Source organism: Aythya fuligula, chromosome 1 (genome assembly GCF_009819795.1).
Source record: "Aythya fuligula isolate bAytFul2 chromosome 1, bAytFul2.pri, whole genome shotgun sequence".
In the NCBI taxonomy this organism is placed as follows: domain Eukaryota; kingdom Metazoa; phylum Chordata; class Aves; order Anseriformes; family Anatidae; genus Aythya; species Aythya fuligula.
In genome coordinates this window covers 42,592,384-42,619,968 of record NC_045559.1, presented here as the reverse complement: position 1 = coordinate 42,619,968, position 27,585 = coordinate 42,592,384, and the positions used below count along the sequence as shown (strand labels likewise).

Sequence of the window (27,585 nt, the reverse complement as noted above, 5' to 3'; positions counted from 1 at the left end):
TCAACTTAAATGGATAGTTAGATGGGTTTGTGGTTTTTCTGTAAAAGAAAATGTTATTTGAAGTCCTGACAAGCCTGTCATAAAGCATATAGATACAAGATGAGACTAATACCCTCAAACACTTCTGGTGGAGAAGGAAAGGTTATTGAAAGAGATGAAAGTGACCTAAGTATGTCCAACAATTATAACTTGAAATTGGACAAATTTAGTTTAGAAATCAGCCATTTTAATGGTAACGCTGTCAACTAGAAGACCAGTTTCCTAAACAAGCAGGAGGCTTTGAATTCACAGGCCTTTCTAATGACTCTGTAGTTCAACCAAAAGTTACAAATTGTTGAAGAAATTACCAAATGAGGTTCCATGGTTTATGGAACAAGAGGTTTAAGGGAGACCAGAGTCTCTCCTGGTCTTTGTAGTGTTTAAAACATCTTTTTCCATTTCTGTGGTAGGCTTACACTCTGAATTGAGTGCTAATGTACAGCTCTAGAGGTGTCTGTTCAGGTAGAACTAATGCATCCACCTCCGCAGACATACAAATATATTGGGTTAAGAATGGAAAATATGAGGAAGAGGTTATGGGGAAAGAAAAATATACACAGAATAGAACCCGAAGAGGTAAAAACTAAAACCAAGTAGAGCGGAAAAAAGACAGGATGGTTTTAACTGCAGGTGGAAGTTTTCTGTCAGAAGCAAGGCATTCACAGGCACTGCAGTGGAAGTCAGCAACTCCCCTGTGCAGCTTTGCACTGCAACTTCTCCCTGTCACAAAAGCAGCTAGCCTTCTGCCCCAAGGACTGGCCTACACCCATCAGGTGATATATGGGTATATGGCAGAAGCATCATACTGAGGTGTAAGTAGGTAATAATTTCTCTTGTATAGCTTACCTTCAGTTCTGCAAGGGTGCACAGGTATACCGTTCCATTGACATGACTACATAAATGCAGTGAAACTAATTAGGTCTTCCTTGCACTCGTTATTTTCATGCTATTTCTCACATCTATGCAGTCTGTCAGGCTCCTGTATTCCCTTCCTTGAAAGACCTCTTCCAAAAAAATATATGAAATTCCCTTCCACACTGAATCAATAACAAAAATGGCAGACAAACTAAAGAAACTAAATACAAACAATGTCGATCTATGTGCTAAACATCACTCACCAATCTTTTTTGCAGGTTTTTTCATTCCACCCTTTACCCTGCTTACATATGGCACACACTTAGGTTGTGACTTCTTGAAGGAAGGCTTTTGCGTCTTTATTTATATAGTATGATACTTCAGGCATTATAGAAACAGAGCTGATTTCAACCTCCTACACTTACGTTACCTTATGTGCTGAGAAAGCCCCAGCGTTTTCAAAGAGGTTATTTCCTCACTTGCAAATCTCAGCAAAGTTTATCTGGGCCTGCTACTTCACAGATCTAAATTACAATTTACTCTGTCTTGGGTTGTTTTGTTTTGGTTTGTTTTGGTTTGTTTGAATATTTGTTCATTGCTGCAGAATGATTTCTGCCTCTTGCCTTTACCTTCCTGTTTAGACCAGGTTGTCCTAAAATCTGTTGAGCATTATCACTGTAGGTACAGTTGAACACAGAATTATATAATATTGCATAAGGAGAGGAAACATTGAATACCTCTTACAGAAGTTAGTGGAATAGAATCTCTTTAATTGAATTGTAACTTCTAGAATCCAGCAGAAAATATGCTGCATCATGCAGGTTTTTTCAGAATGCTTCCTCTAGCCACCTTTATAAAGCAGGCTGCTAAGTGCCCTGTTACCCCTGAACCTCTTACTAAAGCTTCGCATCGCTGTAAATAGGCCAGCCCAGAACACGCTGTTTTGTTATGAGTCCATATGGAGTAATTTCTGTTAAGAAGCCAGCTCCTAAAGTACCTGTAAAGCAGCCCCGGTTCTTGTGCTTCAGTAACGCTAAACCAGCTGCTTTGCCTCCCAGCTGAATGCGTGGGGATGAGGACCATCGTCATGACAATAATACCTGCTGCATCTGACTCGCTACAGCGCCTGCTGGGAGAAGTAATAAAAAGTACGCTTCTCTGTGCCAGCACAAGCTGCCACAGCACAAGGAGAATTCATTTCCAACTTCAATTTTTCTAGTTTTAATTTTCCTCCCTCGGTCCTCTTGTATTTTTTTAGTACCGGGGGAGAGGAACTTTAGATTATGGTCTCTGAGAAGATGACCTGCAGCAGCTGAAAAATTCTGAGATCTATATGTGTGCTTTCAGTATTGATGAGAGGGCTGTAATCTCAGTGCTTCATGAAGGAAAACAGTGATGAGAATTTCTAGCTCCACAGCACAAATCAGGGCTGTACAAACAAACCCCCATATGCAGCATGCTTTTACCTAATGAACATACAGCATACAGAAGCTGACAGTCTGAGTACAATGTGCTGTGAGGGAAAATTATTCGAAAAGTCACTATTTACCTTAGCGTTGCAGCTTTTCATCTTGAAACGTTGGCGTTTCACCTGTAATTTCATCTCTGTTATTAACAAATTGTGGAAACTCTTCTCTCTAAGCACTAGACAGTCAGACTATGTATTATCAGCAAATGTTGCTAAACACTCATGTAGACTTTCAGACACTGTAAAAAGTGTCAAAATTAGATCTGTAACTCTTTTCTAAATTAGTGACATATATGTTACTTTTCTTTCTTCAACTCATTAATATTACATGATGATGTCTTTCCGAATGATCCATCTTTCATGGTCAACAGAGGTCACTGTTTTCAGTCTTCTGTAGTAAATATCCTAAAGGAGTTTTTCCAAAGGAGTAGATTCTGCACCTTTATCATCTTCCATGCTGAGTGATATTTGTCCAAATAAGCAAATCTACAGATGTGACAGGACATAAGGAAGACATCAAGTGTACAGGTAATAGTAGGCAGCAAAATAAGAGATTTTATAAAACCATGTGTATTAGTTGTCAGGTACTATGGATTGAACAACAAGCTGTACTCATGCCAGGAGAATTCAAACACCACCTCATTTAGTTGGAGAACAAAGAGCACTTTCAGTTTATCTGTTCTGTGTACATACCAAGGGAACAGAATGGATTCTTCGTGCACAAAACATACCTAAGGTGTCACTGAGAACACCCTGGATAAGGGGGTCAGTCAGTGGGACTACAGGTGTGCTATGAGTGCTCTCACTCCCAGTGGTGGCGATGGCAGCAGTAAGCACCACACGCCAGGCAGAGCACAAAGCTGGTGAGGTCCCAGGGCTGTCTGAGGGTTTCTGAGCCCCAACTCCCTGGGGCTGTGTGTGTGGAGGCACAGAAGGCAAGAAGGCCTGCCAAGTGTTGTGTGGAGGTGGCTGAGGACGTGTCCAGTTCAAAATGGTGGGAAGCCACATGGTGCCTGCCCTCAGGGAGTGCCACAGAGCAGGGGCAGCCACAGACAGGGCCAGGGCCAGGGCTGTTTGTGCATCAGTTGGTGTGGAAGGGTGTGCGAGGAGGGCAGCATGCTTTGTCAGTGGGCAGCCTGCTCTGCATGCTTGCTTTGCTCTCCAGCAGGTGTGGGTTGCAGCCCTGATGGAAGTTACTGCATGGAACCAAGAGAGGAGCACCTGTCTGTCTGCTCACCTTCCACTGGGTAGGTACAAAGCCTTGGCTGTGGCAGGTGAGGGATGTGAAAAGAGGGAAAAAGGCATCCATGCAAGTTCTCCATCCAAGGTCAAGTCATCTGAGGCCTTGTAGCAAGGGCAACATCAAGACCACTACTGTGATAAAACAGTGTTGAGTTGTATTCAAAGTTGACTCCTTCTCAAGGGAATGGAGGCTCTCATCTGCAGACCAGAGCTTTATCACAGAGGTTTGCTGCCTCCCTTGGTCCCAGATGAGGGATGTTACCAGGAAGCTTTCAAGCATAATGCCTATAGACCATTATGTGTTCCTCCTCTTTCAAATGGGTACCAACAACGTGGCTACAGAAAGCCTGAAATCAATCAAGAAAGATTTAATGGCCCTAGGGAGGCAACTAAAAGACTCTGGAGCACACACTGTTTTCTTCAATCCTCACAGTAATGGGGAGAGACAGGGAAAGAAACAGGTAAGCCCTGGTCATCAGTGCCTGGCTCCAAGCCTGGTTCTTCCACCAGAATTTTGGGTTTTATAATTATGGACAGGACCCATCTATCTCGATGGGGGAAATGTTTCTTGGCCCATAACCTGCTGAAACTGATTTGAGATGGCTTTATAGCTAGGATTGACTGGGGTGGGCGATGCCATTAGGAATGCTGAAGTTATGCCAAAGGATGGTGCTGTCTGAGGGAGACAAGGCTAATGGGAACATATGCCACTCCAGGGAGTGCAATGGATTCAGGAGCACCTCTAAGATGTTTGTATACCAGTGCACACAGTATGAGGAACAAACGGGATGACTTCCTTCTATGATGAGGTCACTGGCGTGGTGGATGAAGGGAAGGCAGTGGAAGTAATCTTTCTGAATTTCAGTAGAGCCTTTGATACTATCTGTCTTGGCATATTTATGAACAAATTGTCCAGCCATGTGGCAAACAGGTTCATGCTACACTAGGTAATGAACTGGTTTGATGGTAGAGCTCAAAATAGTGAATGGTGTTTCATCTGGCTGGCAGACAGTCACCAGTAGTGTTCCCTGGGACTCAAGTCTAGAGCCAGTCCTGCTGAACATTTTTATCAGTGATCTGGAGTGTAATGCATCCTCAGGAAGTTTGCTGATGATGAACTGGGAGGTGCTGCTGACTCCCTGCAGGGATGAGAGGTCTTGCAGAGGGATCTAGATGGATTGGAGCATTGGGCAATCATCAGCAGCATGAAGTTCAGCGAAGGAAAATGCTGGGTTCTGCACCTGGGACAGAGTAATGCCATACACAAGCACAGAGAGGGAGACGAGTGGCTGGAGAGCAGCTCAGCATAGAGGGACGTGGGGGTGCCGGTCAGCAGCAGGCTCAGCAGAAGCCAGCAGTGTGCCCTGGCAGCCAAGAGGGTAAACTACATTTTGGGTGTGCTGAACAGCATAGTCAGCTGGTCAAAAGAGGTGATTCTCCCACTACATTTAGTGTTGGTGCATCCTTACTTTGAATATTGCTTGCAGTTCTGGTCTCCACAATATGAAAAGGATGTTAAGGTCCTTGAAAACATCCTGAGGACAGCAAAGCTGGTAAAAGGGCTGGCAGGTGTGTCTTACGAGGAACAGCTGAGAGTTGACCTCATTGCTCTCTGCAACTTCTCGAGGAGAGGAAGCAGTGACAAAGGTGCTGGTCTCTTCTCCCTGATAACCAATGTCAGGACAGGTGGAAATGGCATAAAGCTGCACCAGGGGAGGTTCAGACTGGATATAAGGAAAGATTTCTTTACCATGAGCAGTAAAACAGTGGAAGAGGTTTTCTAGAGGTGGTTGTTACTTCATGCCTGCCAATGTTCAATGTGTCTTTGGATAATGTCCTCAATAACATGCTTTAACTTTTGGTTAGCACTGAGCAGGTCAGGTCAACTTGATGATCTTTGAAGGTCCCTTCCAACTGATCTGTTCTAAATATTATTTGTAGGCTTCAGTATGCTTTTTGTGCATTGCTAGAATGAGCAATATGAACCTTAGCAGAAATTTAAGGGACTTGGCGGAATAACCAGTCTGTGCTTGGTTGTTAAACACAGTTAATAAAAAAAAGTAATTAGGTGTATGTTTTATGCTTATTTATCTCAAATTATATTAAGCATTATGCAACAATCATTATGTAGGAGAGTTAGGTTAGCTATATTCTCAAGCAGATATTCGAGACTGGTAGCACCTGTAGTCTTATAGAGAGTGAGATTTAACATGGAAGGTTTATTTTTTTAAGAGCAATAATGAGTTTGTTCTTTCACCAGAACACAAGTTATCTACCAGGATACTGGGTGTTACGAAGCCTGTTAGTTACCTACTAGTAGGATGTAGGCAATATGTAGTTACAGGACATCAAACCTAGCTAATAATCACATAAAGTATCATCAGCTCACCTTTGTGTAAGCTTCTACGTAGTAATGAATATCTTGTCAGTAACTGTTCCTATATATGAAATGTTCAGCTCGCCTTTGTGTAAGCTTCTACGTAGTAATGAATATCTTGTCAGTAACTGTTCCTATATATGAAATGTTGTGACCTGTTTTCAAAACAATTTAAGGTCATAATTATTCGATAATTAAATACATGCTTTTGGACATTCTAGCCAGCCACAACATTTATGGCTGTGCAAGAAAAAATGATGTGGACAGCCTACTCTCGTGATTTAAGATAAAGGGGAACCTGCAAGTATTGATAAAATAGAGCATTACCAATGGTTCAATGCAGTATGGGTTTTGAAGCAACAAGTATTTAATGATTCATAACTGCAGTTGCACCGTAGTTGTTTTATATAATGAATTATTTGTTCCTAAACCATAATACTTACAATAAATGTTGAACTAATCTTTGCAAGGTTATACTGAGAATGTAGACTCAACCCATTTTATGATGGCATAACCCAGTAAAAAGCTAAAGCAAACCAGAGACCCTTTAGAAGCTGTACAATATCTTTTTCCATATTTTTAATTAAGGGCAAAATCCTGGCCTCAGCTGAAAGCAAGGTCAATTCTACCAATGCAAGAAAAATTTCATTTCAAATATAGAAATGGGGAGAGATTCATAAATATGATAGTGTATGACACATCATCAGACTAGTGTGATGGGGAAGTTTTGCCTATCAATTTTGACAAGCTGTTGCTTATAGGTCAATTCAATACAGGATCTGACACCCTGTCTGCCAAAGTAACACTGACATTACCAAATAGGGATGTTTTGGAATTCCTGCTAAAGTATCACCAGACCAGTGAAAGGTAAATATAGTGTGTAAAGTACAATTGAATCTGCAGTCCTCAAGGACCCCAAACAAGAGATTGCTGTAAATGCTAACATACTTTACCTGCAAAGGTTCTCTCTGAGGAATAAAACCTATGACATACAACACATGAAAAGGTGAAATTCCTGATGAAGTAGGTCAAGCCAATGCCCAGAGTAAATAAATGACATACAGTTTGCTGGTTTTATGGGAAGATTAAATAAGAGATTTTGTTTGTATGCATTCACCTTTGTCTTTCAAAAAATTGTCCATATGTCTTATATAAATATTATTATTTTTAAGGCTGATTTCAAAACAACTAGTATCAAGCTAGTATCAAGGCACTTTTTTATATTTTTCATCTAAGGGTGAGACAAATCTATAGAACAATACCAGTTTTCCTGCCTGCAGAGAGACTTTTCATTTTTCCTTACTGAAAATGTTTAAAAGGGAGAGTTAAGGACCGGAGATAGTAGGCCAAAAGTGTATACCAGAAAAGACAACACAGGGAAAGTTATATATGTTGGCAGTGTTGGCTTTATGCCCTTTATATAAGTGTACAATTTTGTTGTAAAGGATTATGTTACCATTTTCCATGTCTGACCTACCAGACTGCCAGCACTTTTGCCTATTCACAGCTGTGGTTGATGAAAACTGGTACCTCTGTATTTCACCAGAAAGGTGACAGAACAAAGAAGCCAGGGGTGGAGGGTAAGATACCGCTCTGACCAATTCAGATCATTTGAATTTGGATCAGTTGCAGGGAGACCCTGGTTTCTGGATAACACCGAACTCAATTGTCTCAGTTTTGTGAAATGGTGTGCTAGAGAAGTGAAGGGAAAAGCACTGGAAGATGAACAGTTAAGACTGAAAAGTGTCTTGAGAAATATAGATTGATGTTTTCTGTAAACTTAAGCATGAAACATGTTTAGCAGACATTCAACTATGTGATTGCATGAATTCAGCATTAACATTGTCTTATGAGGGAAAGGGACTGTCCTGTCTCAGTTAATATAAAGTCCTTGTTTTGTTTCTATAATTAATTTCATTTTGTTTTCATGAACATTTTAGGTGTATCAATACATGCATGAAACCATAACTGTTAATGGCTGCCCCGAGTTCCGAGCCAGGGCCACTGCAAAGGTAGGATACGTGCAACTGTTGAAGTACGTGGTACCAAAGTGACCTAGTAATTGACTGTGCGCGTGTGTGTTTCAGGTATTCGTGTGTACACTGTAAGAAAATTTAGACATCAGTGGCAGCCCAGAGTCTAGAACCAGTGCTACTTCCCAGGTAACAATCATAATGGAAAATTTAAACCTTTATGCTGCTTCTGTAGCTTAAGAAAAGAGAATGATTTTATGGAATTTGATGTTTTTTGAAAAGCCGCTTTGCAAAAGCAAATCTACTGGTTCGTTCTATAGAAGTCTGCCTGCAACAACCTATATTTTAATGGACTATTTTCCCATACAGCTCATCCAGTGAGAACACAATGATTTAGGAGGTAGCAAGTATGCAGTCAAAATTCCACTTCAACTAACAGGAGCTATAGGTGCTGAGAAAGTAGTGAGGATGAATGTTGACAGAAATGACCAGATCAAGAGAATCCACAGCCAAAAGCAAGCCCACTTCTTCTAATGCATTGCCTGTTTTAATAAAGTATTTTGTCTCTCTATCCATATGAATCTGCCTTTCTCATATCCTTAGACCATGACAGCTACCTTGTTGCAACTATTAAAATGATAATCTTCTAAGGAAATTCACACAACTATGGAGGAATACGTTCTGTGTGCTGGCATGTAGTGTGCTCTGTATTTTCATAACATGCACAAAGATAGATGCTTTCAAACAGGGACGTCCACCCACCATGGCTTTCTTTTTCCCATTATCATTTTGTGCTCAAGACTATCTTCTGGATGGTAAAGCAGGTACTATGCAAAACAGTTAAACCTGCAAAAGCCATAAATCCGTATTAGAAATATTTCATGTTGGTCCCAATCATGTGAATTTAGTGACAAAACTGCCAGAAATCTTAATGGAACTAAGATCTTACCATTATGTATTTGCATTAGGGATTTTCATTTAAAGCTGTATCGGAAGATGAAGATCGGGAGTATGTTATAAAAAGATTTCTACAGTATTTCATAGAAGCAAGCCCAATAGGAGCCAGCAAATAACCTATTACACACAAAATTGCAGTATGTTTTCCTTACTAAGTAGAACATTCCTTTCTGAAGGCTGTACTGATTTTAACCTTGTTCTGAGAGAAGCTTAATGGACAATGTAAATTTTTAGATCTATGCTACTATACAGAGAAATGTGTATAGGAGATCCTGATTTGTCTACACTGCAGGTAAACATAGAAATTATTACTATGTTGTATAGTAAATGGGGAAATATCCAATTAGTGTTTGCCATTCTCATTTCTTATTCATATAGAACAGCAGGGTTACAGAGCAATGTTTCAATATCGCAATTTCCTGGTTATTTCTGGGCTGTCTGCATTGCATTCTCCTAGTGCCTTCATGTCTGACATAAAATGTGTGCATGATGACAAGGTCTGCATGTGCAAAAACATGTAACTGAGAATGATCCATTATGTCACATCATCCACTAGCTTCTATTAAGCATAAGCATTATTAGGATGCTCAGAAAGTATTAGCGTAATGCAGAATTGTACTAGCAGGTTGGGCTACAAACACATGTTGAAAAGGATAAAAGAATTTCCTGATGTTTATTTAATGATTTACTGAGATCTATAATTAAAGTAGGAAAACACAGTGAAAAATGAAATACAATGTGTCATAATTTTCTGAGTGCAAGCTTTACAGTTGTATGTTTTTTTTTTCCATAATAACAATCTGTTTTTAAAATTGATTTATAAATCTATTGTCTTAAGGTGTAATTTTTCAATAAAAGTTTTGATCTGATTATATTATAAAAAATCATATTCCTGTTCCAGGAGTTATTTAGTTACTGAGATTTCATGAAGATTAAAATTAAACTTTAAAAAAATAATACTCTTTCAGGATTTTTTCTGTTCTCACAGAATAAAGTAACCAATTACGCACCTCCAAAAGCAGAGCAGAGAGTAAAGAATTCAGTTCATCCACTTGATATTTCAACTAGGAATACAGTACAGATCACATCATCTTATCCAACAGTAACACTTTTTCCGTGTGAAAAGGCAAAGAAGCAGCTCACTAGTGATCATAAATGCTCACCACCGCGCAGTCAGGCTTCCTGGTGTCTCCTTCTGGCTCTGCTGCTAACTTTCTGCGTTATCTTTGATAAGTCACTTAAACTCTCTGTTCCTCTGCTTATTCCTTTATTTCAAAAGCATTGGCATGGAACTTAATTTTTGCAAAGTGCTTTCAGACAATCAGAAAAAAGGCAGAATAAGATACTTGAATGTTTTCACTGGACTTAATTCTTCCTGCAAAATGATCAACAGAGTGTATAAGTGTTCTCTCTGCATAGCCAAATGGCTCTTTTTTTCTTCCAGGCAACAGTTGCTGCTTTTGCTGCAAGTGAAGGCCATTCACACCCGCGAGTGGTGGAGCTGCCAAAGACTGATGAAGGCCTGGGATTTAATGTGATGGGAGGAAAGGAACAAAATTCACCTATTTATATTTCTCGCATCATTCCTGGAGGAGTGGCAGAAAGGCATGGAGGGCTCAAACGAGGGGACCAGCTGCTTTCAGTTAATGGAGTGGTATGTTGAAGTTTGATAGACATTTCATTTTCATCTGGATTTTAATTTTTCACAATTGTTCTGATACCATGATAGAAAACGCAATACATGAAATAAAAAGAAATAGCTCTGTGAGAGACCTTCAGTGTGCATTTGTGGTGTAGTGAGGCAAAGCTACATGGACAACTTTGTGCCATTACAATTTCTGTTGGAGTGGAGGTTGCTTGAAGAACTTTATTTTAAATTCACACCACATGCTGAATTTACAGGGAAGCTATGTCTTTCTAATTGTTAATTCTGCAAATTTCTTCTGTGGTAAGAGCATTAAAACTGGCTTTGTCATTTTTGCACTCCATATCCTCTGAGGCACACAGATCTTTCTAAGTACAATGATGCCTCAGTGGCAGTAGTCTTGTGACCTTCAGAGAATTCGAAAACATAAAATAAAAGAAATTTGATATGCACATTTGCTGCTGATTTCCTGTGGAAAGTACATTCTGGATTTCTTTCAATGACATTCATCCATCTATAAAACCTTTATAAGAGAATGAGCTGTACAGATGAACACATACAGGGAGCCTGTATGGTCAGTAAAAAGGTAAATTTTTACATAGTCATTCTGCACTTAAGTCAGTACTGCAAGATGGAGTGTTTTGCTGTAGTTTCACTACAATGAAATGAATGTCAGTATGGAGGTAAAAATAAAAAGGCTGCTGGAACAGAGGAAAAGCAAGTTCCACCTATATAATGTGGGTCAAATTTTACCTTTTACTTTGCCTTTTATTCCCTTTTACAAGGGAACGTAAACTACTAAAAATGTAAGCATGTTCATTCATATAACCCCACAATTGTCTTAATGAAAACATAATAGTTTTTCATGCAAAACCTACATCTAAACCTCGTATTTAAATACACCAAGGGGAGTTATGAGCAATTTCCAAATCCAGTCATAAATATAAGACTTTCCAACTTAAATTTTCTGCTTCTTGAAAGCTTGTAAAGAATGAAGAAAATGCTGTATTTTATATGCTTTCATGTTGTCATCGGTTTCTTTCAAACAATAGGTATTCCCCTTATCTTGAAACAGTATCAGAGCAACACTTCAGACAGACTTTCTACCATTTCATTATCAACAATCTTATTCTCAAAAAAGAAACAATAATTCTGCAAGCTTGCTAGCCCCAGTACGCAATGAGAAGGAGAAGACAGAAAACTAACAAAGACAAGTCACTACAAAGATTATTTAGTCTCAGGGAAAAAGAAATCAAGTGAACATTTAATAAGTAAATTGCCTGAACTTCACTTTCTGGAAGTAGATCAAATAATTTCGTGATTGTTCAGCTTTCTGTAGGTGACTAAAGATGCAGGTGAAAAGAGTTTATATACTCTAACTGATATATGATTCTCAAAAAGCCCTTTTACTTTCAACAACATGTAGGCAGATACTGGGCAGGAAAGTGGTGAACCTTCCAACATCTAGATATATTGACTTTGACTCTATTGTCACCTCTATTCTATGATAAGCTTCAAAAAAATTCACAAATGTGCTCTACAATACGGATTAAGCTAATATAGTGGAAAACACCATAAAATTTCTTGTTGCGTGTAGGCATGCAAGAAAGTCAATTCTGAGTTACAACAGAGCTATTTTTGTGTTTGGAGTCTAAACAACAGAATTTGAAGTTTGAATTACAATTGCATACTTGAAATAATGCCTACGAGCAACTGTTCATAAACCAATCTTAGGCTTATTTAAGCCCATACAAGATAAAAGACAAAAATTATAGAAGTAACAATTTGTTTGCAGACAGCTTGAGACAGGAGGAAAAAGGTCTAAATTTAACATTGTTCAGTGGGACTAGTTCACTCTGTGCTTCTCTCAATTTAACTGGAGAAAAGCAAATAATATACAGTATGTACAATACAACAGACGGCTCAGCAGTGGAACATGGAATGAAAATGAAATATCTGTAACTTGTTTACACTCAGAAGTTGGTGGTTATCCAACTTTATAATTATCAATGTAAAATTAGAGCTGTGTGTTCAGAATCCAGATTTGATATCCCAGCATGACTGGGACGACTGTTCCTTGAGCTGTTTCACCGGATATTAAAAAAAATGATTTCTCATTACACTGGGGATTTTGTTGCATACTTTTGTCCCACACCCCCTAAAAGTAAAGGAAATTGAAAGCAGTAAGCCCTGCAGATGGCTCAGCAAAGGCTCTTGCTGGTGACTGTTCATACCTGGCAAAGATTCTATGTTTATCAAATACCTGGTGAGAGTCAGATATAGACAGGGACGCAAAATAGATTTGTAATGGCAAATTTCTCACCCAAGCATTTTCTTGCAGTTACCTGCAAGAAAAATATATAATAGAAAATTCTTCTCTGTTTCTCAACTTTTGGATAACAACCAGATTTCTCTTTTTTGTCTGCAAAGGAATGGGTTTTTGTTTTGTTTATGTCTATGACAGATATGCGTGCCTGGATACTTTAAAGATTGGTGCTTTCCTGCACCATGTCTGCAGCTCTTTTAGCTCTTCCTGTCTCTGAAGCCGTTTGTCATTCCTTTTGATGCAATCTGCCAATGCAGTAAGGGAAAAGAAATACATGAATAACATGAACGTAAATAAATATATATATAACCAAAAATTATGTATTAAAATATATATTCTGAAACAAATGTATTAAATCCCATGTTTGGTGGGCAGGTCTAGAGTAACACGAGAGTCATATCCTTGCCATGTCCCCAGCCACTGTAATCCAGGCAGCAAAATCCCTTGTGCAGCTGTGACTGAACCCAGCAGGAGTCCTTTGTCAGCAGAGTTTGCAGAGGTGGGAAAAGTCAAGAAGCAAAACAACTTTCTTTGCTGGTATAAGCTCTTTTCCCTACTCCAAGGCACTCTTTTAGTTGTGCAGCTACAGCTACGCACGTAAAGCATTTCAGAGGCCTTGAAAATATGAGTAGAAGCAAAGGTGAAGATGCTAATAGCAAGTACAGCAACGATATTTAAAAGCAGCTGAAAAATGTCTGTTAAGATCTGAGCTGGGTAAGTTTGGTAAGTAGGATTCATATTTAGCAGCACAATCTTTTACTTTGGCTTTGTTAGTTTCCCCATTTGCGTTATGGTTCAGAGCTTTAGGCTCAATTCTTTATCATTACTGTTCAAATCAATGGGAGTTTTCCATTGACCTGAATAGCAACAAAATCAAATCCTTCATTTCTAATTAAAAAGTACTGCCTGTAAACTGGAAGAACAAGGCTGGAGGCGAATGGAAAATAAAACAGGCAATCAGGAATTAAATTAAATACAGATTACTAATTTGGATGAAGTGTTAAAGTACACCATCTTGTAATTCCTTTAAAGAGCAGACACAATCACAGTTGCTTATTGATGTCAGTTAAAACCATCCAAATCTTTGAAAGCCAATGAATATTTTAGCTTCTCTGCCTAGCTTGGAGAACTTATTTTTTTGTCATAGCCTGTTGTAAGTCCATATTGTTTCACAACAAAACTGATCACATTGAATAGTGTCTTTTCCTTTGAATGTCCATGCCACATCATACTGATTTACAAGAGAAAAATGAAATGCAGAATAATGCAGTTTTATACAGTTCTTTTAATGGTGAGAAGTGGGTTTACAAAAGCCAGTATTACCATGTCACAAAGCAACGAGTTGTGCATCTATAACTTCCTATTTCTGCTCTTTTTGGAGCATCAGATACACTCACTGTTTCTTATGCAGCAACAATTAATTCTTCAAATATTTTTGACAAAATTGTTTTTTCACCAAATTAGTTATGGGTGGCAGTGTTTGTTGAGCAGATTTATCCCAATCACATTTTGTAACACATCGGGTTATCACAAATAATGAATTCTCTTGAAGATCTTTTAATAGGAGACCTACTGGAGGAATTTCGTGAGCATACAGTTGAAAGACATAAAGCCATTTATTTCTCTCAGTGATCAATGGATATTTATTTCAGGGTTTCCTCTGTTTCTGGTAGTCATTTCGGCACTTAAAATAACATTCATTATCATAGAATCACAGATTATCTGAAATTCAGAGGGACCTTTGGAGATCATCTAGTACAACCTCCCTTTTCAAGAAGGGTCCCCTAGAGCACTTTGCCTAAGACTATTTCTCTAAGTTGAGTTGTTCTTAAAGCATCTTACATTTCTGTAGAAACGTGGTTCCAGTGAGTTGACCAACATATGAAATAATTATTTGGATGAGTATGTTGAAGGACATTTAACAAGGGCCAGGAAGATAAACAGCAAAGTGATAAGCTTGAATGGTGTTGTTTATATTATTTATGTAGAAGTGCATTGTGTCTGTTTTTTGAAACTTTTAAATCATTATTGCTAGCTCATAATGTCCCACAGCAGAAGTAATTTTTATTCATTCTGTTCTTGCACAATGTTACTCAGTCAAATAGGTGAGATGAAAATAGAATTTTCTTCTAACATCTGACAGTTGCTATAACAATGCTAAGTTATTCTTTTAGCATGAATTGAGCATCAAATATTTTGAACGCTGCTGCTTCTCTTTGGAGGCTTATGGGTATAGTTTCACTTTAAATAGCATGGTATACATAGAAGTTTTAAAACAGCATGCAGTAAAACTTTGATTTCTTATTTTATGTGGGAAGAAATTGGCTTATTTTTTAAATGGTCTAAAATCCATTTGAAGATCTCTGTTGTGCAGGCTTTTTTCTGTGCAGAGATACTTTTGTTTGTTGGAATACATCCTACGACACGTGGGCAATCACAGACCACTAGAAAATGTCACCCTTGCTCCTAAGGTGTGGAACAATCAGCATGCCTGAAAAGCACTCCAGTCAATCCATTTAATGGTAGAAATTATATATTCTTTTCACAGCCAAATCACCTCCCCCTTTTGGAAATTTACTGTTTCAAACAATGCTGGCACAGAAATCAGAGCTTGTGCCCCTTTGGGTGTAGGTTTGACTTCACAGCAGATACCATGTTGCTACAAAACATGTTCCAGCAAGGGAGGGAAAATATATATGTTCCTTAAGCAAGGACTTGAAATGTTTCAGTTGTTAGTGTTTGATTGCATACAACTAACTAGATAAAGACTGGTTTATTTCCAGCAGAACCAGTGTTATATCTATGTTGAATGTGTGAGCAGTCCCATTAACTTTCTAGCACATGGGACGTCCCTAGGAGCGGTGGCCGTGCTCCTTTTCCTGCAGCTATGTGACTGCCAAATCACCACGTGCAATTCACAGCAGGATCCAGGCAGGACCAGGATGTGAGAAAGACATCCTAATTTCAGACTTGCAATTTCTTCATTTCTTACCAACATGTAAATAAGATTCCATGTTCGCTCTATTACATTTTATTTTTCTACCTTGCAAATAAATTGGTTGGGGTTTTACTGCAGGGGTTGTTGTTTTGGTTTGGTTTGGTTTTTGACATTGTTTGCATAAAACATGCAGAGTATTTACCCTCCTTTTCACATAGATCATAGGTTAGGTTTGTAAAGCAACCTAAAACAGATTTGGGTTATTTAATGTTTGAAAATGAATACATTTCACAATAGCACAGAAATCTTACTTAATTCCACACTTTGCCTTAATGGCTCCTTGAAAACTGTATGGTCTGTAAATTTTCTAAAACACTGGCAGTCTTTCCATGGCACCATGTATAAAATAAAGGGCAGAGCTATAGATCAAAGCAGCATTTTCGCTGTTAAATCTGTGCTCCTTGCCTCCAGAGCGTGGAAGGGGAGCACCACGAGAAGGCAGTGGAGCTGCTGAAGGCGGCTAAGGACAGCGTCAAGCTGGTGGTGCGCTACACTCCCAAGGTGCTGGAGGAGATGGAGGCTCGTTTCGAAAAACTGAGAACAGCGCGGCGCCGGCAACAGCAGCAATTGCTCATTCAGCAGCAGCAACAGCAGCAAACTACACAGCAAAATCACATGTCGTAGGTGAGAGTATTCATTGTCTTCCTTAAGGCCCCCTGGCAGGGCAGGGCCTCACACCAGGGCCTGTCCCACGACCAGCCAGGGGCACCAGGGTAGCCCCAGCCTGGGCACCGGGCATCTCTCTGGGGACAGGAACAGGCCAAGGCCAGACAGGGCCATGGCCCGTGGGTGGGCCCAGATGAGCAGAGCCCATGGCCTGGCAAGGCAGGGGCTGGCAGCCCTGGGGGTGACGAGGGGTCCTGGGCATGGGGCGGGTGGGGGAGCCATGGGGGTGGACTGGGGCAGGGCTGGTTGTGCCTTTGGGGCCCCGCAAGCACTTAGCACAGTGACAATGAGAAGAGGTTGATCTTTGGTACATTTCCACGTGGTCTGTCCCATTAGAAATGTATTTTGAAAACAACAAATTCTGGAGCCAATTTCCTATTAATAACCCATAGATCAATACCCACTATGCAGCATGGGCTTCTGTGCAAGGAAGACTGCATACAAAATCTGTGTTTCTGGGGAACATTTGTGACAAGTAAGAAAATGCTACCAGATTTAGACATAGTTTAACATATTTTCAATTGTTCCTTTACTACTGGGCAACAGAGCACCAGTATTTTCTGCTGATATGTGAAGAAAAGTCTTTCTAATCCTTATCCTGCTGCAGGAACCCCAAACTTGAGTCCATGGTTCCTCTGCAGGGAACCTACAACTGTTTACTTCTGTACAGTTTGGTGAGAAGTATTTATTCATGACTGACGTTCAGTATTACAGTAGCTTCCAAAAGGCTTGCACGTTTTCCAGGGTAGTCAAAACAGGTAGCTTGTGAGGTTCAGACACATCAAAACCCAGATTCTCCATAGATGCATGGTTTCTGAAATCAGTGAGAGCTTGTGTCATGAACACATTTACAGATCTGCTCAGTTTTCCCAAATGAAATCAAATAGGAAGCACGTGGTAAAGCAAGGACTTAAATCCTAATCTTCCACATCTTATACCAGCTGTTCCCTAAACAGGACATTTGTATCAGTTGTGTCAGCAGTAGTCTACAGGTAACTCATAAAATCCCTAAACTGCTTGTTAATGAAAAGCTCAACATGTGTTCTTGCTAATGTGTGCTTGCAGCCCAGAAAGCCAGTTGTATCCTGGGCTGCATCAAAAGAATTGCGGCCAGCAGGTCAAGGGAAGTGATTCTCTCCATCTGCTCTGCTCTCATGAAATATCACCTGGAGTACTACATTCAGCTCTGGGGCTCCCAGCACAAGAAGGACATGGACATACTAGAAAGACTCTAGAGGAGGGCCACAAGAATGATCAAAGGGCTGGAGCACCTCACCTGTGAAGACAGGCTGAGGGAGCTGGGATTGTTTGGCGTGAAGAAAAGAAGGCTCCAGAGAGACCTTATAGCGGCCTTCCAGTACCTAAAGGAGGCCTACGGGAAAGCTGGGGAGGGATTCTGTCAGGGAGTGTAGTGATAGGACAGGGAGTAATGTCTTTAAACTAAAGAAAGGTAGATTTAATTAGATATTAGGAAGAAATTCTTTATTCTGAAGGTGATAAGGCGTGGGAGCAGGTTGCCTAGAGAAGTTGTGGATACCCCATCCTGAGAAGTATTCAAGGCCAGATTGGATACAGGTTTGAGTAACCTGGTCTAGTGGAAAGTGTCCATGGCAAGGGGGTTAAAATTGAATGATATTTAAGGTACCTTCCAACCCAAACCATTCTATGATTAAATGATGAGAAACTGAAGCTCCAAGAGATGGTGGTGGTGTTACTCATGGTGACACTGACCTCTGCTGATATTTAGGGGGGAAAACAAACAACCATGTAGACAGGCTGTTCTGTGACTGTTAGAATTCGTTTTGTTGATGCAAACAGACGCTGAAGTGTCTATGAAGATTCTGAGTGGGATCTCAATACTACTTCAGGGCCCTAACTCAGGAAGGAGCTATAAATAGTAGCGTTTAGTGATGTAAATTTTGGGTTTCTGTATAAAATAGGCCCATTGCAGGAGCCAAAACTGCACAGTCTCACATAAAGTGTGAGATTTCCAATTACTTAAATATTTTTTTAGCAAGTAAGATATTTTTACTGATTTTACTTTTTTTTTTTTTTTTTTTAACTGAAAGGGAAGGAAGGCAGGCAGAAACAGCCAGCAATTTAATTCCTCAATTCCTTGTGCTTGCTCTGAGAAATGTGTTTCTTTAATTCTAGGTTATTCTCAAGAAAAAAAAAGCCTCGATCAAGAGTGCAGTAATCAAGCAACCAGAGCTGTACTTCAGTATTCCAGCAAAAGGGAACAACTACAGGAACACAAAATAGAATTCATCTGGAGAATGTACAGTTCAAGAATAATGTAGTTAAGACAGCCATATAGAGGGTACTTTCATTATAAGGCTTTTCAGAACATGGCAGTCACAGGTACATACTACTTCTGTGACTCTATGCCTAATGAGAACAGCATGGTAAGTAAACAATATGAGACAGAGAAGTCCAGGGCTTCCAAATAATTCTGTTTATTCTAATCTTGCACTCCTTACTCTTACAAATTGGCCAGTTGGCTTTCTCTAGTCAGTGAAAGTTTTGGTTTAAGGAGATCAAGATTGGCTGCTTTGGGGGACAAAATCTTTCTTTACAGTTATCTCCAGAAATAAACTACATCATTTCAGAATTTTGCCACAGACATCAAACTCACACGTTGCGCTTCATAGCCACTTTGTAATTTATATTGTAGAGCAGTTTTAACCTAACTTCCTGTTTATAATTTTCAATTTTCCCTCTGAAAATAGCAATTTACTATATTTATAAAGTATTCCATTTGTAGAAGCAATTAGCTTTTTACTCTTGGTGTTTCCATATATTTTATTATGCATCAACAGAGTGAGAAAGTTTTAGGTCAATTTTAATTTTATTAGTAGTAAAGTTAGGGAATCCTAGAACTGTATTTTTAAATGTAGGCATTGCTTGTATCTATTATAGCTACTATTCAGAAATCTATAACTGGATATATTATATATTTATTCCATAAAATATATATTGTCTGAATGTACCTGTTAGAGAAGTAGGGTCTTTGCTTAGCATGTATTGCAAATGTAGTAAGCTAATGTTAGCAAAAGACCAAGCTTTGTTTGGCAGATATTCCTGTGATAGCATAATCTAAGCTTTTTTTGTATTATTTAATTTATTTTCCAGTCTAATGTTAATATATTTTAGAGAGGAGGAAGTGTAAGTTGTTTCTTTTAAAACCTTCACGTTATTGTTTAAATCAATTTGAAGTTAATGGTTCTGACTTTTTTTTTTTTTAATCAAACCAAATTGGAATGCACAAACAAAACACATAATTAAGTTCTTAAGTTTACATGTCTGCTTTTCCAAAGAAAATAGTCAAAGCTGGAAGGCTTTAAATGTCATCTACTTTCAAGAAATTAAGAAAGTGGAATCCCCATATTCTAATAAATGATCATTTAAAGCATGCCTTCTGTGCTACATTAGGAAATGCAAGGGGAAGAAAAAGAGCTTAGGGCAGAGCCCTACAGCCCTTGCATATTGAAAACTCTAGCTGATGTTAGTGAAATTTTAGCAATGCAAGGAAAGTAGAAATAGTCTGAACAAGTGTTTTTGTTCTAAACTTGGAAAAAAGTCAGCAACAGATTTTATTTTGAAGGATCTACTCTCAGAGGGAGGCAAAGCAAAGCAGGGGTAATGGGCAGTATCATATGTATGTTAAAAAACAGATGGAGGCTGGCCACCAGTCTTGACAGTGTTTTATTAGTGTAAGTAGCAATTGAAAAGAAATTACTGTATTTTTAAAGCCAGACATCATGAAGACATGCAGAAAAAGCTCATTTTATACAGAAAAGTAATTCTATCCAGTGGCTGTTGGTGACAATATGAATTAAGACAGTGGAGCTTGAGCACTGCCAGAATTAAAGATGAAATATATTGTATTGTGCTCTGCCCAGTGTCTTTTTATACTTAATAAAATTGTATGTACCTATTTTAAAGCTGTTTTCTCAAACAGACATTGCTGTTAATATTGGCGGTATATAACTTGTCATTATGACTACATAAAACTGTTATCTCATCAGTATGATTTGAGTTACACTGATATTTGTGCGTTTTCAGAGACCAAATACTATTCAGATTTAGTCAGCCCACTGTACTGCATTTTTCCAGACTGCCTCTCCACCTCCTCCCCTCCTCTTCCTCAAAAAATTTAGGTTTGCTGGAGTGGAATGTGCTGATTAATAAATTTCAATAATAGAATGTCATTCATATAGAGAAGCATATCAAATTCATTTTCATATATTATTATTCAATAAATTATTTATGCACACTAATATTAACACTCCAGTCTTTGCCAGCATTTAAAAATAAGATGAAAGACAAATACAAGTAAAATATAACCGTTAACAAATGTGAAGTAGAAGCAGGGAGAAAAAACTCCTTAAGGGTTACTTTTCATGCCCCCTACTGATCAATAAAACATATAGCCACTTCATCACAGAGTAATCTGTGTCTCTTAAAACTATCGTTGCATTTTTTTATAAACAGTCTTACTGTTTGTGATTTCAATGCCTTTGGTCCTGATATGCAGTAAGGCATTTCCACATCGGCACTGCTGAATTAGGCCCTAAAAGTAGTGCAGGAAGGACAACATTTATTTACCACATGCAGGTCTGAAGGTACTTGTGCATCACATTTTAACTGACTGGTCTTCTGACATTTGCTGTTTCACTACATGGAGTTTACTGTTTCATGACACAGGCTGACATTCCTTCAGGCAACTTAGTGACTTTTATTGCTCACATTTACCCTTGGGGCTTCCCTGTGCTTCCCTGCACTGGCAGCAAATCAAACTAGGAGATCCAAGAAGTCTTTTCTGTCTCCGTACTACAGTAACCAAAGGGGTGTTGTGATTTTTACAAGCTGTTGCATTATGTTCACCTATGCCAAAGATTCAGATGTAAAAACTGATGATAATAGACATTGAGGGTCAGTGTCATTTACTTACGGAAGTTGATGGATCTGCTGTTCTAGCCATAGTTTTTCTATTTGTGCCATTTGATCTGACTGGCAGTTTATTGGGGATTTAATGATTTTATATCCCTTGACAAAGTGAAAAACTCACCAGGTTGCATTTTCCTCTTCTCCTTCTACAGTGAGAAATCATAGATGAAAGGTCAGTGAACGCACATGAGTGGAAGCAATGACATAAAAACCTGTCTGCAGTTCCTTGGTGAATAATACTGCAGACCTCTTAGTCCTATGTGTTGTACCTTTTGTACAGATTTGTCACAGCCAATGTGACAAACCTGACCTTTGGGAACTCTTGCAGAAGGCACAAAAATATATGCCACATTTGCTGGATAAGAAACTGTTTATTCAGCTACTGATTTTAGAGATTTTAGAGTTCTATATGAAATCTAAGATCTTATAAGCAAACAAGGTTTTTAGAATAAAAAATTCCACACAAGAAGAAGGTTGTTTTTGCCTGTGCTTGAAATAATACAGGATTTTAAGTATAATTACAGAATTAAAAATAGTTATTGTGTGCATACAAGATGTATTTCATTACAAGATGAGAGACTGTTTCAGAAAGTAGCAGCTATGTTAAAAAGTATGAGATTGAAAAAAAAAAAAAGGTGGGACCAAGCAGTCTTCTAATGCAGAATTGTGTCTAGAAGAGCTAAGGGAATTTGTGCATATATAAGCAGAGGATTATCAGCTAGAAGTAGTACTGTCCCTGCATAAGCATTAGTAAAACCATTTCTGTGTCTAGCGTTAAAGAAAACAAAACTACAGGTTTCAAAAGAAGAGAGCATTCAGGAATGGTTTGCAAGAATGTAAGAATGTGCTGCATGCTATGATACATGTCTTGTGAGAAACACAATCCATTACGCTTAACCAGGAGAAGGTCAAGATGAATTAGGGATGCGTTCAGACAGTCTTGCCAGCAGGCCCAAGCTCACCCCACTTCTCCATGAAGGAAATGTAATCTGGTGCTCTGAACCAGCAAAAAGATTTAGATATATGCTTGATGGATTCATTGCCTCTACCTCCAGCTGTCTAAAAGCAATCTGCAGAGCTTAAGCCGACTGTTTCTTTGGTCAGTGGTGAGTTAGAGGCATCCCTAGAATGTGATTCATTCCACCTGTCTCTGACATCTATCTTAAAACAGGATAATGCGCCCTGTGAAAGGGCTTACAAGCAGAGCCCCTGACTGAACAGAGAGCCTAAATGACTGACTAGGTTGGAGTAAGCAGTATCTTTTGTTTTCTTGCTGCTCTGCTCATGCACAGCTTCATGTAATAAATAAATAAATAAATAAGCAAGCAAGCTGCCTGTGTTGAATTCCCTAGTCTAAAATTTCTACCTGCGTAGCTGAGATGACTAATACGCCTTACACATGATCTGATTTGCAGGAAGGTTCCTGTTGATGCAGTTGTCTGTTCTGAAACATTCGGAAACGTTTCATGTAATTCCCAACATAACAATATGCAATAATTCTAAAAGAAATTTGAGAGCTCAGGGCTATCCTTAGCAATTGTTTTAGTCTGTGTTATATCCAAGAGCAGACTACCGAAATCCAGTCTGTGAGTGTTAATAACAGAAGTCTATGCTGCCACCAGTAGCACTGGGCTAGTATTTTAAAATAGCTGTAGTCCGGAAGATGAACAATTGCTTTTGATTTTTGGTTACAGACAGAGATGCACAAAAATAAATCCATCAATCTTCCAATGTAGGAATTTGTGATACCAAAATTCATAGCAAAACGTAACCAGTTTTGAAATTTAGAAACCTGCATTAATTTGGGGTAAATTAAAAAGGTGACAAAAGGAAAGATGTCTATAAGGAGCAGCCAACAAACAAACAATCAAAAAACAAAACTATAGGAATTTAATCCCCATTCTGCTTTAATTTGTTTTCTTACAGTTAGTTTTATTATTATCAACTCATGTGACTGAAAGGCTCAGCAGTTGCACTTACTTTTGGCTAAACTATAAACAGCTGAGTAGATGAGTAAAGAGTAGATGAATACCTCTTCTCTTCCTTCCTCCTGTCTTTCTCTGAGACTTACATCAGGTTGGGTTCTGTCTGCAAGAAAGTAACACCCAAACACGTCCCAGTGCTAGAGAAAGTTTCTTCGTTAGTCAAATTTACAGTTCACCAGTGAACTGAGTGGCTGAGGCTGGCAGGGCCTCTGGGGCCCGCCAGGCCCAAGCCCTGCACAAGCAGGGCCACACAGAGCAGGCTGCCCAGGGCCATGTCCTGGAGGGTTTTGAAGGTCTCCAAGAAGGAGACTCCACAGCCTCTCCGGGCAGCCTGTGCCACTGCTCTGTCACCTGCACAGAAAAGACGTGCTGCCTGGTGTTGAGGAAAAGGGAACCTTCTGTGTTCCAGTTTGTGGCCATTGCCTCTTGGCCTGGCACTGGGCACCACTGATAAGAGCCAGGCTCTGTCCTTTTTGCACCCTCCCCTCAGGTATTTATACACATTGACAAGATCCCTTGTGAGACTCCTTCAGGCTCAGTAGTCCCAGCTCTCTCATCCTCTCCTCATAGGAGAAGTGCTCCAGTCCCTTTGTCACCTTGGCGGCCCTCTGCTGGACTCTCTCCAGTATGTCCAAATCTCTCTTGTATTGGGGGACCCAGAACTGGGCACAGCACTCCAGGTGTGGCCTCACCAGTGCTGAGCAGAGCAGAAGGATCACCTCTCCTGACCTGCTGCTGCTACTTTCTCTACTGTAGCCACTGTTAGCAGTGCCTCCACACCTGCATTTCTCAACAAGTTTCAACAAAGTGGGTATGTTTTATAGATCTGCAGGCTCCTGATTATTTCAAGGAAACTCTGTGTTAAGCGTGAAGTCTTTCCCAGCCTTTTTGTTTTGACAGACCAACTATTGCACTTGTAATAGTCTAGCTGGGAGACTAGGATTTGTTTTTAAACTGATCCAAGTAAAAACTTTATTCCAGGAGTCACTTCTCAAATAGTTCTGTCACGATGAAAGAAATGAAAAAGACAAACACAAAGTGTAACTTCTGAATTACTGAGAGCAGCCAGTGCAATGCTACAGAAAGGGGAGTCGTATTTATGACTTTTCTCACATTTCATTAAATCTTCTCCAGTAATACTTTTTTTCTATATATAAGTAAATTATTTTGCAATGTTGGGAGGACAATCCACTTGTCTAGTAGCAGGTTTTGGTAGAAACAAGGCAAGAGGCCTAGCAAAAAAAAAAAAAAAAAAGGAACAGTGTGGGAAGAGCCCCACACTGTATGGTAAGGTAGCTGTGGACAATTTAGTGCTAAGGGTGAATGCACCTCAAATCAGAATACTCTTAGAAAAACTCCCATTTTTTCTCATATCCCAAATCTACTCCTGATTTCCCCAGTTTTGCCACCTAATTTTCCTCTGACTAGCCCCACACTATCACCATGCTATTACAACTCTACCATGGGAGAAATACACTCTACTTCCTTCACATGAGTTTTCTTTCAGCTGAGCACTGACACTTGCCCACATACATTTCCTGCATGTACAATCTCCTCAGCCAGCTGCAGCATTCAAACTTAGCCAGGTCCACCTCTTGGAGCACTTTTACAGGAAGGGGACCTGAGCATCAATTAACTCAGACTAACAGGTGGGTGCTGGCAACTTCTTATGTAGCAGTATTTATCTCCACTGTTTTGTTTTGCACCAAATATTGCAATATCATTAATTCGATCCCAGACACATTACATTTGATTCATCTATATGCACAGCAAGCTCGGAAGTTTGTTGAATGGACACATCTAGTTATTGTTACACATATTTTGCATAGATTTACGAACTGGCTTGCACAACTGCTCCATTTCCTTTGCACCGTGACACCCTACAGTTCCGAGCTGAATACATACACCAAGGGAGACGCCTAGTGTTTAACGATGTGCGTAGCATCTTTGGCTGTCCCTACCACTGCTAGAGTTGGCTTTCTGCTAGCATTAAAAATGCAGATGTGCACAGACGTATGTGATGCTTATTCAGAACATTTCCACACATTTCACAGTGAATGGACAGTTCAAAAAAGGCTCTATTTGCCATTACACCAATAAGCAAACCCTCTGTGCCCTCCAAATGGTGAATAGCAGCAGCAATATTCTTACCTGGTTAAGAATTCTCTGGTAATATAAGAATTGCTTAGTATGATCAGTGGGCTGCACACAGTCAACGTCTGATCATACCTCACCAGCTGCTCCTCAGTTCATACTTGTGCTGATGAGCAATACCGCAAAGGAGTGCTAAACACTAGAAGTAAATGAAACATTAAGCACGAACCTTTGTGCCTTGCTGAAAGGAGCCACGTGAACCAGGTGTAGTTGCAGTTTGATGCAAGTAAGGACTTTCACACTGCAGCAGCTGCTCTGCTTTCAGGGGGAAAGTTGCCAAAAACAGGCATCAAAGTGGGTTTCCCTGTAGCTGTGATTTTCTCAATGATGCTCGTGGTCTCTACCACTGCCTGGTACTGCCTTCCTCAGAGTGACACCCAGACAGTCACAGATCATTAGATTTAGCTGCTGCATCTACTAGCTGTAGAGACATTTTATTTCTCCATTTCTGGACAGTCAATAAATATACATATATATATTTATATATAGGGCCAAGTGACTTTCATGAGATGCTGAAGAGTTTCCAATCAGATTCTTTGCTGAATTAAGGAACCTTTAGCAGCTATCTGCATAACGATGAGTACACCTCAGAGCCATGGTTTTGAAGCACTCATCTTGCTGTTAGTTAATTATGTAGCTCACTCAGCTTATTATTCAGCTACTCAGGGGTAATACTGATCTGTCTTACTATGGAGAGTAGTGCAATCAACACAAATTTGCTCTGTAAGCCAGGAATCAAAGATAGCAATCCTTAAAGCTGGAGTAACAAGAGGAAAAAAAGGACGCTTCCAAATGTCAGGCTAGATGAAGATTTGTCAGATTTCTGACTGTAACAGTAACTATTGAAGTGGCTGAAGTGACTCAGGAGTCAGTCAGAACACCTGACTTTGTTTTCAGAGGCCAGTGTCAGTGAAAGTGACACTCATCACAGCTAACATTAGCTGTCCGAAATTGAGGTTTCTGGTCTAATCCAAGTGTAAACCTCTGCAGTTAATGGAGAGACAATTATCTCCAAAGGGTGATTCATCTCATCTGTGTAAAGGTTAGTGATGCAATATAATAGTTTCTTTTTTTTTTTTTTTTTTTTCAGTGAAGACACTAGAAGAATTTTCTAATCATCCTCCTCCACCCTTCTCCCCTCTCTAATGCCAGGCTTTATTCCTACCCCAGCTTTGCAGATTTTCTGCTAGGTCCATGGAAGCAGCATAAAAATTTTCACCTTCCCCATAGGAAGTACCACGGTTTCTTCTTTCCTTTGTAGGAATGTACTGTTCCCAACTTGTCACTGAAGAAAATATATTGGGTTATTACATCTCCCCTGCCTCAGAATAAAGTTGTTTGTGGGAAATGACTATTTTTTTTTTATTATTATTATTCACTACAGAAGGAACCTAGATGAATAGGCCAGATAAGAAGCCTACATTTTAAATGCTGCATAATGCAACAATCTAGCTGACAAATAGCACAAAAAATGCTTATTGCCAAAGTAGTAACTGCCAGCGATTAGAGCACAGAAGCCAAGGAAACTGATAGACTGTGTGAAGCCAATGGGCAATAACTAAGACAAAGAACTATGTCTGCACATTTTCTGTAACACGGAGACATTATTGAATCAACAACTGCTATGGATATAATTCTAAGAAATAGCATGCTACCTGGCCATAAAAACATCCAGTGATAGGTCTTCCGTTGGTTTCAAGAGAACAGAACATAAAGAGAGAAAGAGGGAGCACACAGGGTGCAACCAGAGGGCTGGGGAGACCTGTAATCCACCTCTGAAGAGCAAACAATGGGGCAAGCATTGCACTGAGGTCCCTCCGCAACGCTCTTCCAGCTTCCAGCAACTTGGAGATTCCTCAGAAGCTTCTTGAACCAAAAATTGGTGTCACTATATTTGGGAGCCCTTGATGAGTTTCTCTTTTGTTAATTTTTCTAGAGTTTTTTTGAAGC

General features: G+C 39.5%; 1 protein-coding gene across 3 annotated transcripts in view; it reads left to right on the top strand.

Annotated features, from left to right (window-relative positions):
- The window catches only part of LIN7A (lin-7 homolog A, crumbs cell polarity complex component), a 50,205-nt gene extending 28,051 nt beyond the window's left edge, over positions 1 to 22,154 (top strand). Inside the window, exons 3-6 of one of the 3 annotated variants that reach the window (XM_032181722.1) lie at positions 7,922 to 7,993; positions 10,356 to 10,565; positions 16,292 to 16,500; positions 18,701 to 22,154. In XM_032181722.1, the coding sequence (XP_032037613.1) occupies positions 7,922 to 7,993; positions 10,356 to 10,565; positions 16,292 to 16,500; positions 18,701 to 18,743 (534 nt within the window). In that variant the 3' untranslated portion in view covers positions 18,744 to 22,154. Of the gene's footprint in view, positions 1 to 7,921; positions 7,994 to 10,355; positions 10,566 to 16,291; positions 16,505 to 18,700 lie in introns of all 3 variants that reach the window. The other 2 variants (XM_032181730.1, XM_032181713.1) reach the window with 2 other exon arrangements.
- The last annotated feature ends 5,431 nt before the right edge of the window (positions 22,155 to 27,585 follow it).